A 16688-nucleotide genomic window follows, 5' to 3' on the forward strand; every position below is an offset into this window, starting at 1 on the left:
AACCTAGTCATTTACGATCGCGATTGGATTTGAAATTCAACGAGCGAATCTGCCGGACGAGAGGCTCCTCGCGTGTCCGCCGCGTATATACGATAGCGAGAGAAAGTCGACGGCGAATCGCCTGCCATAATTCACCGAGAATAATGAGAGCTTAATTAGCCACGTGATGTAATGCAGACGCGGTGGAAAACGAAACGGAGCGAAAGACACATATACCGCCGCGCGCCGGCCGTAAACCAGCGATCCTTACGGATTAATATGGACGCTACATGTATACATCTCGCGCTTACACCTGGCAGTGGCGGTATTTATGAAGTGATTTAGCCCCGCAGAAACCAGAGAACCGCCTGTTAAAGTGTAAAATTAACGACTATGTCTTTTTCTTGTTTTTTTTTTTTTTTTTTTTTTTTTTTTAACGCTTCAAAGTCGGTATTTTTGCTCGTCCGCGCTTGCTCGCGGCTTGATCGATAGGCAACAAAAAAAAAGTTCACTTTTCAACTGCTTGAGATTTATCAACGCGAATCTCGCGAAGATCCTTTTCATTCGCGCGCATTGACAAAAATTCTACGTTTTTGATACACGTCGAAATCGCGTGCATGCTGATCGAACGACGCGTCGCGATTATAAATCCCTCTTTAATCCCGCGTAACTTTCTTCGGGGAAATCGTTTGCAAGACGAAATAACATTCGTTTGAGATAAAAGTGAAAAATATGTCATTTGATATCCCGCGGACGAACGAAGCGCGATATAATGTTACCGGCGTGCGCGAGACGTTTAAAATGATCATGGAATACGAGAGAGAGGTTGAGTGAAAATGTCAATTTGCTTTAGAAGCGTGTTAGAACTGACTGACTTCGACGCTGTGAGCAAATACCGTGAGCGCTTGATCGATGATTCAAAGCGATGCTTTCTCACGGGGCGGGGGCGGGATATCGTTTTCGTATTTGAAAGCGCTTCCGCGTCGCTTTCCCTGCCAGAAATTCGTTTGAGCGACAATTGAATCGCTACACTCGGCGCTCACTTAAGCCGCGCACACACCTCGGCGACGGCGGCAGTGCCGCTTCACTACGGGACTTGTATAATTCTATTTGACGCTAATGAAATAAGTGTCACCGGCGCTCAGCGGCGATGCGAGCTCGATTATGAGGACGGAGAGACGACAGGACGAGAGACGATGACGCGGGATCGGTAGCTCGATTAAGATGAAACACGCCCGCCTACCGTCGGAAACAAATGAACGCTTTGCTTTCAATTTGTTTCCGCGCAGACGCGTAGGAAGAGAATGACGCTGCAATTACTTATTTTTATTACTGACGACTTTAAGCAACACAGTAAATCAAAATGCTTAATAACAGTGTAATTAACTTATAATAGCAATTTTTCTTTTATCACGTGTATATTTTGCGTCATATATAATATTTATGCCAAAGGATAGACCTTTTCGCAAATAAGATAACCTTTTCACAAAGTCCAAACAAAGCTATTTATCTTCCAAAATCCACGTTTGTGCATTAAATCTACATTACACATCGCGAAAAAAAGATGTTTTACTGTAAAAAAAAAAAAAAAACTTGCACAAAACATATCGGCGATTATTTATAGACATTGTACATATTTCTTGATGATGTCACAGAACAATTCGCATTAACGCAAAAACTAATTTAAAAATACGAATTTTGGATGGACATTAATATTAATAAATCTCTGATTGAAAAAATATTTTACATCTTCTTTGTTATTTCCAGACAAAATGTGCATTAAATATTATAATAAATATACACAAATAAACACACACAAATTCTCTCTCTTTCTCGTAAAAATATACGAACTTTGGACAAAAATTTGTTTGCGAAGAATATTTAAAACTATCGACGTTAATAACTTCGCGTGTACAGCGATCGTCCCCGCTCGCTCGTCGTCGCAGGCGGAAAGTAGCGCAAACTACATCGCGGTTCATTAAGACGGCGCGCCGCGCGTTGCTGATCCTTCCTGATTCCTTGCATTTAGATTGTAAAACGGCGCGATAAGGACCCGGTGTGGCACCGCCTCTCTGCCCAAAAGGTATATCTACCCTCCGACTACACCGGATATATACGGGCTCGCAGGATAACGCGAGGCAAGAGATAGCTTGGGTTTAACCCCTCGGCAAGCACCGCTATACCTCCTCTTACTTAGGAACTCCTTCGCTCCTTATCACCGACCCGGGCTATAACCAACCGAAGTTTCCTCATCAATGTCCCATCCAACGTGGCGTCTGCGACTTCCCGCCTCCTCTCGAGTGCCTCGTTATACCGGCTTTTGTCGCTAGCATTTTACTTGGAAATTACGGTGGCTTATATGAAACGGAGAACACGTCAACCTCCGCGATCGGAGCGACGGTGAGAAGGGAGAAGGAGCGCGGAAGGGGGGGCGGGTTTACACGAATCTATTTACGACAACGTTCATTCGCGTTTCTTTGATTAATTGAGTAACACAGTGTCGCCGTAATGGGTGGTATCGTATCAATTTATACGGCGACAACGATATACATCCGACAAGAATACGTTACACGTGTCACGTATATGTGGGACACATCTGTATAGATAGACATTTTACGGAATTCTGATTATATCTTCACGAGCGCGCAACCAGTTTTCCGCAGGCATAGATCAAAACTTGTTCGCCGGCGCGATAAAACAAAAAAAACAAAAAAAAAACAAAAAAAAAAAGCACTTGCGACAAATTGATCTCAACTTTTATCTTCCGAGTGTGTTTCGCTACTGCGTGTTGCAAAATGCGCTATGTAAACCGGTTGCCACCGCGCCCGGTGTTCTACGCGTCATTAATCACTTTGACCGATTTGGAGGGAGACTCGGTGTGTACCACTTCAAAATTAAGATTAAAAAGCAGACGATTAATTACTTAAGGTCGTTAAACGCTTTTACGAAAACAACCATCTCTGTATATAATCTTCGGCGAAAAACACGTTTATTACGTTCGTGTAGTAGTCGAAAAATTAATAAGGTTTCCTGTTACACTCCGTCGGCTTCTTTGTGGTCGTTCGGAATTGAGAGATAAACTCGCCCCTACGCCTGTTGGCTCCAATAATTTAACGCAATTATCAGCATGGGGCATTGGCAGCAGCTGGACGACGGGAGGCCCGATTAAAATCGACAATGTTATATTTGAATTGCCGGCGCGACGTAATTTTGTTAAAAAAAGTTTTCGAAAAACGGAATGTGTCGTTTTGAAAATGCGTAAGTAATTTTTAATAAATTTGTCCGCGCGAACGCGGGTCCGTGAAAGATGACACACGGCGCGCGAGCGGAAAGTTCACACATCTGACCCCGCAACATTCATCACATTCCGCAATCGTCAGAGCTGTGAAACGACCGATGCCGATTGGAAACGCGCGTTTAAGTGTAATAACGTGTTATTAAGGCGCGAGCACGCGCGATTATTCGTCAGCTCGGTCATGGAAAACGGTCACGTGAAAGTCGACTTTACGAAGAGAGAGAGAGAGAGAGGAAAGGAGTGAAGAGAGAAAAAAAGATTAAAGCTCGGCCATTAAAGAAGACTGCGATGTACGACCCGTACAACATTATCAGCCATTTCGCCGCGTGTTCGTCCCGCGAGAGGCAGCCAAGCCATACAGCTGATCGCTACGCCGTTGTCGTATTATGTAAATTCCTGACATCGTCTGTGACCTCACAATTAGTTATTCCCACGTGTGCGCGCGTGTGTTCACCAACTCTCGCGTCTTTCTTCTTATATGAAATTTTCCGGCAATCGCGTATCGACGAACGCGAGACGCCGAAGGTAGTACGGGAGCGATTTCGCGCGCGGAGAAAAGACGGGAATCTCTCAAACACGTTGGCCAATAGCCAGAACGGGAGTTCGAAGAGACGTGATAGCGCAAACTTTCGCGTAACGGGAGAAACATTCGAAGAACGTTACGGACGAGCAATTTTAATTAAAATAATCTGCTTGATGTGTCGTAATTTTCAGTTTTCTCTCGCGAGTTTGCGAAAATTACGTTATATTTCCTGTTTTGTTTTTTTCTTATAATAAAGTTATATATACATTTAATAATGGATGTGTGGTAAAAAAGAGACGATGTAAACGAAGAAAATCGCACGGACGTGTGTACACACGACGGTCTCGCCGTTTAATTTTTAGCCGTCGACGCGCGCGGAAACGCGCACCGACGAATCGCAATATACACACGTCGCGAAAGGTAAAACGCCAAACGCGATACGATATGCAGCGCCATATCGCAGGAAGCTATACCGCATTGCGCCGTATCGTTCAATACGAAGAAACGTATCGCGCGCGCTATAAACACATACGCGATCGATCCCTTCGACCATTTTCGTCAGGTCGACTGACATTTCGGAAGATGGACGTACGCGCGGGGTCTGATACGAAGTCAACGTCCAGGAATGCGTGAACGCGCGTTGCTCGCGGGAGGAGCAGGATAAACGGGAGACGCGCGGGGAAAGGGGGATGAGGGAGAGAGGAAGAGAGGTGAGGTCGAATAACAGGGTGCGCTCCGATCAACATTAATCACTATCCGAAGCGAGTAGATAGCCGTCGAATGCTCGCTTTCTAAAGCAAGGTGAAGGGGTGGCTGATAGATGGAGGTGATGAATGGCTCCGTGACGCGAAGCGATCCATCATCTCGGGGCCGACATCACGGGAGCTGCCTACCGCGAGAGCTAGCGGAGAGATTTCGCGCGAGAGGTCATCTCGGCTAATTCATCATCCGGTCCGCCGCGCTCGGCTCTCTCTCTCTCTCTCTCTCTCTCTCTCTCTCTCTTCCTCTTTCGTCGACCTTCTCCCTTTCTCGGTACGTCTCTCTCTTTCTCTCTTCCTCTCTCACTCTTTCCCTTTTCTCTCCCTTCTCGCATCTCTTACTCCCGTGAACTCTTTCCACCTCGTTCTCTTCCCCGCGTTCTCCACAGAGATTCGCTGGCTTCTCCCCCGACTATTTTCCGCGTTTCAGGCATAGACGGCCACCGCCGCCACAACTGTTTGGCCCGTGTGACAGTCGCGGCAAGAAAAGGGAAGACTCTCTATCAGCCTCACGTTGAAGAGATGTCCAAGAGGCCGTCGGCGACGACGTTGTCGCCTTGACACCGCGTGATCGATGGAAATAATGCGGTAGACGTCTAAAGTTTCTTCTCGAGAATGGCGGCCCCGGCAAACGAGCCGCCGACTGACAGCCGTTATAGAGGGAAAAGAGAGGGGAAAAATCCTCGGGATGAATCCGTTTATGTCACAACAGTTGCGCGCCCGTGATACAAACAAACTCTCTCTCTCTCTCTCTCGCTCTCTTTCTCTCTCAAGAAGAATGATAACTCTTTTCATCCAGAACCGAGCTTCCGGAAACCGTGCGCTTCTGGTTCCTGCGACGTGTCTTCGCAGTGTCATTATTTCTCTTTGAGTGCAACTTAAAAATCGCTTCTCAGCCAAACCGCGACTGTCTCTCCGTTTGTTAGTAGACAATCTTTATCTTTCAGTCATATTTATTTTTGACCGCAGAAGAAAACCGAAGAGAGCGATCGCGGTGCGCTCCAAACCTGTCACTTTGACAGTTCTGATCGATATAAATGAGGCGATAAGCGTTCGATGTTTATTTTACAAACGTTACATTGAAACCATTTCTCGACTCGTGGCGCGCGAAAAGAAATATCATTAAAAAACAAGACCCGAACACTCCCTGTCACAAAGTAAGTTTTATGTAAATTTTATTGGATTTACATGTTAATTAGATAATTAAATATTCATCCTTTAAGCTAAACAACTCTCGATAATAACGTTTACAAAATGACATTTTTATGAAACAGGTTTTAACACATATCTCTAAGACTGCTATTCGTAACGCCTCGTTGATGTCGAAAGAGAGAAATATTTTCGTTGGTTTCGCGCCGATACTTCTTCGTCACGAGACACCGTCTACTCGACTCGACGTGATCGATGGAAATAACGTAGTAGCTGTCTAACGTTTCCTCCGAAATGGGTAACCCTAAGAAAAATGGCCGGGCGGATGTCTGAGAGCTGCTTCACGCGCTGCGATAATATCTATTCCGAGAGCGCAAGACACAACGACGGAGAGAAAAAAAACGATCTCAGCGATATTTTACTCGAATCATTGCACGTATGGAGTGCAATTTCTTGCTATCCTACTGTGTGTATGTGTGTATTTGTGTGTGTATGTACACGCGTGTATCGAAATATGTCTTCTATATAGCGCGTTCTCGCCGCCCTGATCGATCCCTCGTACTTGATCCCTTCGTATACGTTACGCATCCGCTTCGATTTCTCGCATCAACGGGACAATTTATATCGGAGCAAAAAAAAAAAAAAAAGAAAGAGTGAGTGTTCGCCAATTGATTCGCCACGCGACACGATCTCCTGAAAGGCATCATTCTGGTTTGATCGCGCCGTCGAAATTAAACGCTTTCACGTACGTAAACAGAACGCACGGTAGCTTCGCGTTCACGCTTGATACAAATGGAAATATCGGAGGGGGAAAGATATATATATATATATATATATATATATATATATATATATAGAGAGAGAGAGAGAGAGAGAGAGAGACGATGCGTTATAAATTAGATTACTTGTCACAGGAACACACATTATGTCATTTATATTGAACGCTCCGTCACACGTGTGAAATTAGTAGAGAGCTTTATGCTAAAAACCAAAAAAAAAAAAAAAAAAAAAAAAATACCAATATTGACAACTAATAATGATAAACTTACGCTCGGTCTCGGCGATGTCAAAAATCGAAACTAATTTTTTAGGAGCGAAACTCGGAGATTCGTAGAAACTGAATTTTTACGCGCGTGACGTAAACGCCGTCAGCAACGTTTGACCTATCGCTTTCATCTTCCGCCATATTTCTGCCGGGAGGGATCGGCTGTAGCTTATAGATGAATTATAGTTGCTCTTTGCTGTCGCGCATTCAGCGGTGATGTATGACTCGGCGGGAGACGGTAGGTAGAAAACATCCACGATGTACGGCCTGTTAATAACAGCAAGAATGAACGAACGACTGCGCAGCGCGGTACACAGATGCCGCTGGCGGCTAGACCCCCTTTGTGTTTTATTACAAACGATACGTCAACCACGATGTATGGGCTGCTTTTATCTGCGGCCTGTTATTGATGTGCTAAATTGTCCGCGCTGACTCGTAAGACTGGCCAGAACACGCCTGATAGACGTCGCTCAGGGACGCACTAATCGCGCGCCAGCCACACACCGGCCTTCCTTCTCTCCTCGCTTACAAAGAAATCTCACGCAGGTATATACGGCAACGCGCGCACGTCGGGCGCTTTAAAGCGAGGCGGCGAATAAATATCATATCGGTGATGAAACCTTACTCGGAATCTTTCTTGTAAAGAGAGAAAGAGTAGGAACATATACAGTCGTAAATATCTCTCGACTGCCGAAAACAAGCAACGCGTGAGCGATTTCTCGAAATAATCAAACGTACTCTGTGTGTGTGTGTATGTGTGTGTGTTTGCCCGAACAACAGTTTTCACGTCGGCGCGCGTGATATAAAACATATTATTGTGGCGTTACGCGGTCGGATCGCGATAATAAAGAGAGGCGGGTATTGCCTCCGCTTTCATAGACACGAAGCATTTTTCAGTGGAAACAAGAAATGACTTAATTGGAAATTCCGGTGTGCCCAGAACACACATGCACACACCCGCACACAGCAAAGAAAAAAAGAGCAACCGGAAATAACGGAAATCGTGAATAATGTATAGCGAATCGTCTGCTGCTTTTATTTACGGCTTGCTATCGACAGAGTCTGGATACGCGATGTTGCTGAGATATTTTGAATGTAAAACCAACGTCAATGAGTCCCGACATAACCCGAAATCCGAAAACGATCTGTTGAACAAGCGCGATATAAGATTCAGAAGCGTCCGATCTCTCTCGGACTTCAATTCAAAAAAAAAAAAAAATCGTATTATCTGTTGATCTTCATTTCAATGTGGCATTTATATTATTCGGTGCCATTCAAAAAAAATCTACGTCCATCATTCTCTCATTCGGAGTGACAGTTTAAATAAATACGTCTCACAAAAAAGTCACGAGAGATGCTCGGTGATACGCGACAAAATCTATGAATAGACGTTAATGATGACTAACGTTTTATATCAACAAAAACACGATTCATAAATCAAAACGAGTGGCCGCCGCTCTAAATCAGAAAAAAAAAAAAAAAAAAGGAGTGATTTCCGTGCAAACAGCCGATCTCAGATCGTTCAAATAGACAAGACAAAGAAAAGTATTTGTCTTTGGAATATTATGTTATCGATGAGAGTATTTGTGTTTCTTCTCGGAAAGATAAAATAGAATATCGGAGAGACAAAAACGCACACACACACACAAAAAACAAATACGCGAGTAGACGCGCGTGTGAAGTGAAGAAAATCTATTTTTATAACACAAGTAAATCTAAAGAGCGCGCGCTCGATAAGATTAAGTTGTTATATATCGATATCCGCCATTGAGCTCGAAATCCACGTCGCCCGGGTTTGTGAATGCCCTAATTTCCCATCTTGACTCGATAGGGTCCTCTTCGAAGGAGACAGCTTGAGATCTCGCCACGGCGAGACGTACAACTCCACCGTTCTGATCGTGACACATGTCCGTCGCAGAAAAGACACGCCGCGCACGCTGCCAAACGCGCCCGGCCCGTTGATTTTCCACAAAATGTCTGAACGGTTGATTGACATGTTTGTTCGTAATGTAATCTCGCGGGTTCGCGTTAAATCACGTTAACGTCAACGCGCTGCGTTTGGCTTTGAAGGTTTTAATTAATATAGGGGCGCGAAACGCGACCCGCGCACGGGTTTCAGTTATTCCAAATATAAAATGTAGTTTTCTCTTTTTTTTTTCGTTCTTTTTCTCCTCGCCTATCCTTCAAGTGTCGAGCGCGCGAGACACGTGTCTTAAATAAAACGTCACGAAGCGCGTTTGGTTTTTTTTTGTTTTTTTTTTGTTTTGTTTTTGCATAAAAAGTTGTAAGTGATGTTTACTTAATTGATCGCAGAAAACGCGCGTTCGCGGAAAAATAAATCGACGTGAATGACGAATGTTGGAAATGTAATGACATGTTGTGATTAAAGATGTGAAATATATATGCACGCGCGTCAAAAGAGAATCGAGTTTCATTAAAAAAAAAAAAAAAAAAAAACAGCGCGACATACATACACGTATATTTTCCTTTAATTTTGTCGGCGCAAACTTTATCTTTGGAATTGATACACTCCTATTGTTTTACAGGTAATTAATTATGAGACACGACGAGAGAACGTATTCTAATACAGCTCCGTTAATTACAGACGATACGTCACTCGCTTGTGTCTTTAATCGCGCTTGTTATTTCAACTTTCGCGACAGCAAAATATTTTGCAATGCAACATACATGATATTTGTTTTAACTGACGAGATAACACCCGGTCAGACTTTGTCGGACAGTGATGTGAAAATACGACAGACGATGTCCTTGTGAAAGAAAAAAAAACAATACGTAGACTACTGAGTTCGTGACGATTCAGTTTCAACGTATCGATGTTGATGTTTAAGAATTAAATGTTTTTTTTTTCTTTTCAAAAAAACGCAGCGATTTGCAAAACTTGTTTATCTCGATAGCAAATTAAAACAGTAAAAAACAGTTTATTGCATTTTCGTCAACATATCAAAACGTTTATCGTCTCCTCTTTTTGTTTTCATAAGATATAATATAATTTTTAACGTGTTGCACGATCGCTCGCACATGCGCGGCGCGTTGAAAAAAGAACCGCGCGGTAAACACATAAAAAAACATGCGAACTTCTGAAGCAACGTGGTGTAAAATCGGAAGTTTTTTTGACGCGCGAAATAAATCAAACCACGTTTTACCGATCGTTAATTAATTATGAATTTTTAGGTCGCGTTTTACGGCGGCGCACTCAATCATGCGTTTTCAGAAATCGTAACGAGATACACAACGAGAGATGTGCAAAATTACAAAAATACAAATCCGAAGAAGTAGCGCTGGTAAAAAAAGAGTTTTTTTTGCGACGGTTTACCTGAAACGAATCTGCATCATTTAAACTTTAGTTGCAACGACATATAATTACTCAACCGTATCAACAAGTACCTGACGTTTACACAAAGTGAGGTAAATGAAGGAGCACACTCGCGTTTTCCTCATTACCTGACGTTACCTACCTACCGTAAAGCGCGACCGTCGAGACGCGCGACCTCCGTAAGTACGTAAGGACCTCGGGTTACTATCTGACAAGTTACTAATTGAGATTCAGCGACACGCATAATCGCCCCGAAATAACACGGATTCCGATCGACGGAGGGCGGCGTGAAAGGCGAAATACGGGCGGGACCATTCATCCCGACGGTTAAAATCACCGAATATTTCACTTTGCTGAGCCAGCTGAGCCTGCCACCGCCTGTCGTGGCACCCGTGCGATGGAAACGACGGAGGGATGAAGCAGACCTTCTCCACGACTCGTTCGTTCTTTCTCTCTCTCTCTCTCTTTTTCTCCACTTGTACGAGTGCGAGAGAGAAGAAAGACCCCGTCGGCTCACCGAAGAACCCACGGGTTCACCCACACCCTCTCTCCGTCTCGCTCTATCTTTCTCCGCTGTTTCCGCTCCTTCCTCCGACACTAGGCTGCAGATTTATGCGCCCCGCCTTGCAGCGCTGATATCCGAGAGCTCACGACCCGCTCCGTCCGTAATGAAAGAAATAAATTTACTCTTCTGGGGGCGCCCCAGGGATAGAGAGACTCGCCGCCGTTCGTGTGCGCACACGGACGTGCCGCTCCGCATCCTGACGACGTTGGTAACCGGAGGATCGCCAATTTAAGGATTTTGCCACTAGATCTGACTTTGACTAGACGCTTCGCTGATAGCGCGGTTCACGGGTTTGTAACGAGTAAAAAATATATGAGGGTTGCAGTTACGTCTGTGTGTGTTTGTTTAAATAAGAGAGAAAAACAAAGTATAACAAGAAACGATCGCAATCGAAAAAAACGATGTTTGTACAAGGGAAGGAAATTAACGCGTTTCGAAAACAAAAGAACTTCCAAAAGATGAAACACGGCGATAATAATCGATAATCAGTGATTTGATGCTTACTGAGCTTCGATCGGCAGCGGTTGATAACGATTCGTACTCGAAATATCGGAGTTACTTAAAAAATTTCGCGCAATATAAAGAAGAAAAACATGCGGGAGTAACAAATACAAAATAATCAGAATCGTAAAAACTTATCTAACGAGGTAACGCAAGATTTGATTTATTTTTACAGTCGATAACTCGAAAATACCGTGACTGTGCGCGTGATTCGTCGTAAATAATTATCTTTCTCTATCTCTCTCTACAACACGCGAGGTTCCGATAATAACAGATTTAAACACGTAAGAAATACGCCTCATTGCGGATGACAGATTGTGAAGTGCGTTTGATAAATTATCCGTCACGTATGATTGACGAGCACACGTCGTAATGGGTCAGCGAAATCAGGCACACAGATTTTTCCGACACGTGTAAATGAAAAGAGCGCGATATGTGAGCGCAAATCAGAATTAAATGTCAAACACCATTTCGTGCGCTCTGTCAACACGGACGGTGATACACGTATCTCGAGCGTAAAAAAAAAAAAAAAAAAAACACGTACAGAAAAAAAACCTCGGATCCGCGTGCGAAGTTGCGCAAAAAAAAAAATAAAAAATAAAAAATAAAAAAAAATAAAAGAACAAATAATCGAACGGACGTCGGGAAGAAAGATTTGGGATGCGACGAAACGAATGGCGAAATGATGAGACCACACAAGGATTAGATGTGGATTCTATAAACATTTGTTTTTATTAAAGCGGTATGGAAACTCAACGATATTTACAAGAGATATTTACAATGCAGATAATGCGTATCGCGTACATCTTGTGCTTTCTATTAAGATTTTTCTATCCGACAATGTGGTGACAACGTGACGATGGACAATGTGATCCGATACGCTTTCAGGTAATATTATCCTGAATCGAATATTTGAAAAATGTTTCACGACGTATTTATCGAATTTAAAGAAAAAGAAGAAATATTAAAAACACATTCTCTTAATGGGATTTTAAATTTTCGTTACGATTAAAAACCGTTTATTCGCGTATTTGCTCTGCACAACTTGAATAAATTACAATCTCTTATATAGTTTACCTCTCCCGACGACACATCATTCGTGTATACATCTCTAAAGTTTTATTAATATTTCCTTTTCTCATCGATCGTTTTTCGCGAAAAAATAGCGTAATATCACAGTTACATCATGGACATATAGAACACGCGCGGCCGTGTCTTCACTAGCACTTTGCCGCGCTATTTTATATCGAACGCATTTTATACAGCACGAAAGGCTCTCGCGCGTTGCGGAGCGTCGAAAAACATAACAGTTTGTAATACGCGCTTTACAATCTTTTATTTATATATCACCGAAATAACCGATTAATGTCGCCTGTAGCGCGAGGGGATGATGATACATAGCGAGGACTACCTTGTTGCGCGCAAAGCGCGTCGGAAAAGCTCAAACGGCGTCAATGGCACGCGTTTGAAAGCGCGAGACGGAAATTCCTGCCTGGTTTTTTGTTTGTTTGTTTGTTTGTTTTGCGTGTGACTCCGGCGGTTGTGACAATATTAACTTACGGCTGGCGTGTGTAGTCCCTCACTACAACCGGATTTTTTTTTTCTTTTTTGAAACGGAGAGATGCGTATTACTCGTGTCATATCAGAAGTTCTCGCAAGAGAATGGAGACTCGCGATGCAACATTACACTGTGTCGAGTTGATTCATAAACTTTAATTCATAATCTTCAAAATTTACACATATATATATTCATATGTATATATACATATATATATAGAATCCTTTTTAAATAAATTCTGTATATATTGTACACAGCGGTGGCTATTTACACAACAGTCTCTTTAGACGGTCAAAATTCGTTCGCGTATGTTTTGCACATTCTTCACCTGCACACTGAGAAAAGGGAGAAGGGTAAAAGAGACAGAGAAGTATATAAGAAAAAAAAAAAAAAAAAAAAAAAAAAGAAGAGTTCCTTCAAAAACTTCCGTCGCCGCATTATCTTCGATGATGTCCATCTTAGGGATGCACGGCGGCGCCGATTCGCTGTCCGTAAACCGCGTACGGTGAGTAGTACGGTCCGAGCGCGTTGAAGGCGCTGTACGGTGAGGCCGCTAGCGAGGCCGGGAGCGGGCCCGTCGGCGGTTTACCGTACGGATGATATCGAGCGCTGAGAGGACTGAGCGACGGCGCCGGATAAGAACCACTGCCGGCCCGATGGAGTGTCGTAGATGGTGACAAGAGCGGATGTGGATGCGGATTGCCGAGGAGCGCCGCCGCAGAAGCCGCATGATCGCCACCGGTCAGGCTGGTGTGGCTGCGTAGATGCTGCAGCAGTTCCTCTGACGTGGCAAACCGCTTGCCGCAATACGATTCGCCGGCGATCCAGCTGCAGACGTATGGCCGGCCGCCGGCCGCCAGCGTGGACGGATAAGATAGCGACGGCGGCGGCATCGGACCCAAAGACGAAAGCGCCATAGCCAGTCCGTACTTCTGATGATCACACTGAGTGCAACCGCTCGGACAACTGCCGGCGCCCATCATTATCTGGGCGCTGTGCATGTTGTATTGGCAACCGGTGCAATACGGATCCTTGCAGACGGGCACAAGGGCCTCACCGCCGGCCGGAGTCTTGACGCGGGCGTAACTCAAGTACGGATTGCCACCGGTCGGACTGGCCGACGGATAACCGAGAAGCGCTGCCGCGGCGGCGTGATGATGCGAGAATGGCGACGCTCCTGCAAAAGGCGGCCTGAATGCCGGATTCTCGGCCAGGCCCGGTGGACAACACAGCGGATTACCGGAGAATCCTGGAAGACCTGGTTTGTAAGCCAGGTTCGCGTCTTTTGTGTGCGCGCCCGAAAGGATCTCCATTCCGGATCTAATGATCGGACTGGTGCCATTGTTGTTATTGCTGCTACTGCTGCTGCTGCTGCTGCTGCTACTGCTACTACTACTAGAATTCTTTGGCGATCCGTCGGTTTTCTCGCGATCAGCTGGTGTCTTCCGGTCGCCCGACGGCGTGCTTGTGCATGTTGCCGTCGCTTGGCCGCTCGGTGACGCCGACTTGCGACTCACAGGCGTGCGATTGCCGGACGATTTTTTGTCGGAGTGCGCGTTTTCACTAGCACTAACACTATCCTGACCACTGACACTGTGCACACTAGCTTTAGACGCGGGTCTACCCTCATCCGAGGTCTTCTTTGTCACAACATTGGTCTCGTACGGTTTAAACGCCAGCGGTCTGCTGTCCGTCGGACTGCCGCGCGTGCTGCGCTCAAGTTTCGCAGCCGGCGGCGATTTGGCGTTTGTGGCGAGGTTCATGCTCTTTGAACTTTTGTCCAGAGGCGAGATCAAAGGTTTCGTGGGCGAATCAGCCCCGATTTGACTGCATGTTTGCGCCAGCAACGCCAACGGACTCTTCTTCGCATCCAACTGCAACGCGAAAAGAAAACGACGTTATAAAAAAAAAACTTTGTGTGAAGAAAGTTAGTAGTAATAGTTTTCTATTGCAAATATATGTAGAAAATTAAGTGAATTGAGTAAAAGGCAAAAGAGTATATCGACTAGCGCGACAGACTTTGCGCGCTCCGGTTCCGACGGATCACGTCGATGGATGTTTCTTCGAAATTTACGAAAAAAGAAAAAATATTACAACTATTATTCGTTAATGTGTAGTGTTTTACACGCATTTTTCTCAAATTTCAATGTAAAATTTGGTGCTTGTTATTTTTGGACAATATCAATATTGAAAAAAAAAAAATAATACACTCATGTGAAGTAAAGTGAATCTAAAAAATAACATATAATACTAACCGTAGTTGGGAGCGGAGAAAGATAATCCGGTTGTAAATACTGATTGTGTCCAGTAGTAGTCAGCATACTGCCTTCTTCGAGCACAACCATTTGGGTTTTCCACTAGTAAATTTCACTGTGCACTTGAACCAACAAGAGATATTTGCACCAACAAAAAAATCGCGAAACTGAGTCGTACTTGACCAGCAGGACCACCGAGAGATCCGCGGTCGCAGTAGGTCTCGAGGTTGCGTCTCCGTCGGGAATCGATCACCGTCTCGCGCGACACGTAACGACACGTAACCGGGGAACGACGTGTATCCCACGAAATCCAAGAAAGCAGTGAAGCAGCGGCTCGCACAAGAGTCGCTCTGCGCTGCAACTGAAACGCCTTTCGCGCCGTCTGGCGGCGCAACACAAAGACCGATTGCTCTCTCCTCACCCTCCGTTCTCTACAACCCGGGGTGTATAACCTGTCCTCTCCTATCATCCCTACCACCTTGCTCGACGCAAGGAAAGTAGGGAAGGGAAGAGATGGCATTATGGTGGGAGAATTGCGGTGGGGTTCGGTGCTGCGTGGAGTGTGGGAAGGCATTCTAATTCAACACGCCACCCATGATGTTGGCCCGACGATGACAGCTCCCATCCCGGCTTTGATATTTCACCGCTTTTACAGCCGTCCATCCTCCCTCCCCGCGCTCGTCCGACCGACAAGAGCTTCCCCTCTCCTCTCCCACCCTAGGCCTTTTCTCCGTCACTCTCCGTTCCTCTCGTTCTCTTTCTCTTTCTCTCTCTCTCTCTCGCTCATGACTCTCGGTCGTCTCCCCTGCCTGTCCTTCTTCCCCAGCTGAGCTACCATAGCTGCCACGACACGAAACCGTCGTTCCTGCCACCACGGCAACCCGATATTTTATACCGTGAAACCTGTCTGTCTCTCCAGCCGGCCCCGCTTAATAAGCAGCTTTCAAAATAGAAATGTAATGGGCCGGCGGGGAGGGGTGGAGGAGCGCGGGTCGAGTGATTGATTGCTCGCTCAGCGACTTACCGACTTGCCGCGGCCCCACGGGGTAACGAATGACAGCCACTTAAGCGCTGTTTGCCTACAGTTTTGTAAAAGCGTTTTAATTATCGCGCCCCGACCACGGTGCGCACTGAGTCATCCGGTACTTAACGCCTCGCGGCTACCGATCTCCTCCGTCGTGTTTGCGTGCCACTCTCTATATATTCGCGTCGCGAATACCGAGCGCACCTCCGATCAGTCAATGCCTCGGATCAGTCGATGTCGAAATGCTAAGTGTGTACTGATCTTTGCCCCAGCCCGAGTGTGATACTCGTGGTAGATATCAGCTGATGTTATCGGACATGTGTCAAAAAAAAAAAAAATACATTTGACTCGACGACAAATTTTGTTCATCAAAGCAAATAGAATTCTATTTCTCAGTTTAACACGAGCGAGTCCTGATATATATATATATATATATATTTGTCGAATGCATGTGGGTTACGAGATAACGATATAGCTTATCGCTTCATTCATTCGGTGATCGCGTCATCAACTCATCAACGTGAACGACTCTTTGCGATATTCATTTCGACGAGCCGTGTATCGTAATGTATTTGCGCGCGCGCGCGCGAAACGAGAGGACGCGTATATTTATGCGGAGTGAAAACGCACAAAATACATATTTGGCGAAATCCGACGGCTCGCTCACGCGCGTATAACGCGGTTTACGCGCTCGCCGGGCAC

At 45.1% G+C, this 16688-nt stretch overlaps 1 protein-coding gene across 1 annotated transcript; it reads right to left on the minus strand.

Moving 5' to 3' along the window:
- Window positions 1-11858: 11858 nt before the first annotated feature.
- LOC109852911 (zinc finger protein Noc) lies at window positions 11859-15904 on the minus strand. Its single transcript, XM_020424489.1, has 2 exons — window positions 14963-15904; window positions 11859-14581 (listed from the first exon to the last, which is right to left on the minus strand). The coding sequence occupies exons 1-2, from the start codon at window positions 15050-15052 to the stop codon at window positions 13166-13168; spliced, it is 1506 nt and encodes a 501-aa protein (XP_020280078.1). The 5' UTR covers window positions 15053-15904; the 3' UTR covers window positions 11859-13165.
- Window positions 15905-16688: the final 784 nt, after the last annotated feature.

The sequence above is a fragment of the Pseudomyrmex gracilis genome, unplaced genomic scaffold (assembly GCF_002006095.1).
Source record: "Pseudomyrmex gracilis isolate BER0280 unplaced genomic scaffold, ASM200609v1 scaffold_39, whole genome shotgun sequence".
NCBI classification, from domain to species: domain Eukaryota; kingdom Metazoa; phylum Arthropoda; class Insecta; order Hymenoptera; family Formicidae; genus Pseudomyrmex; species Pseudomyrmex gracilis.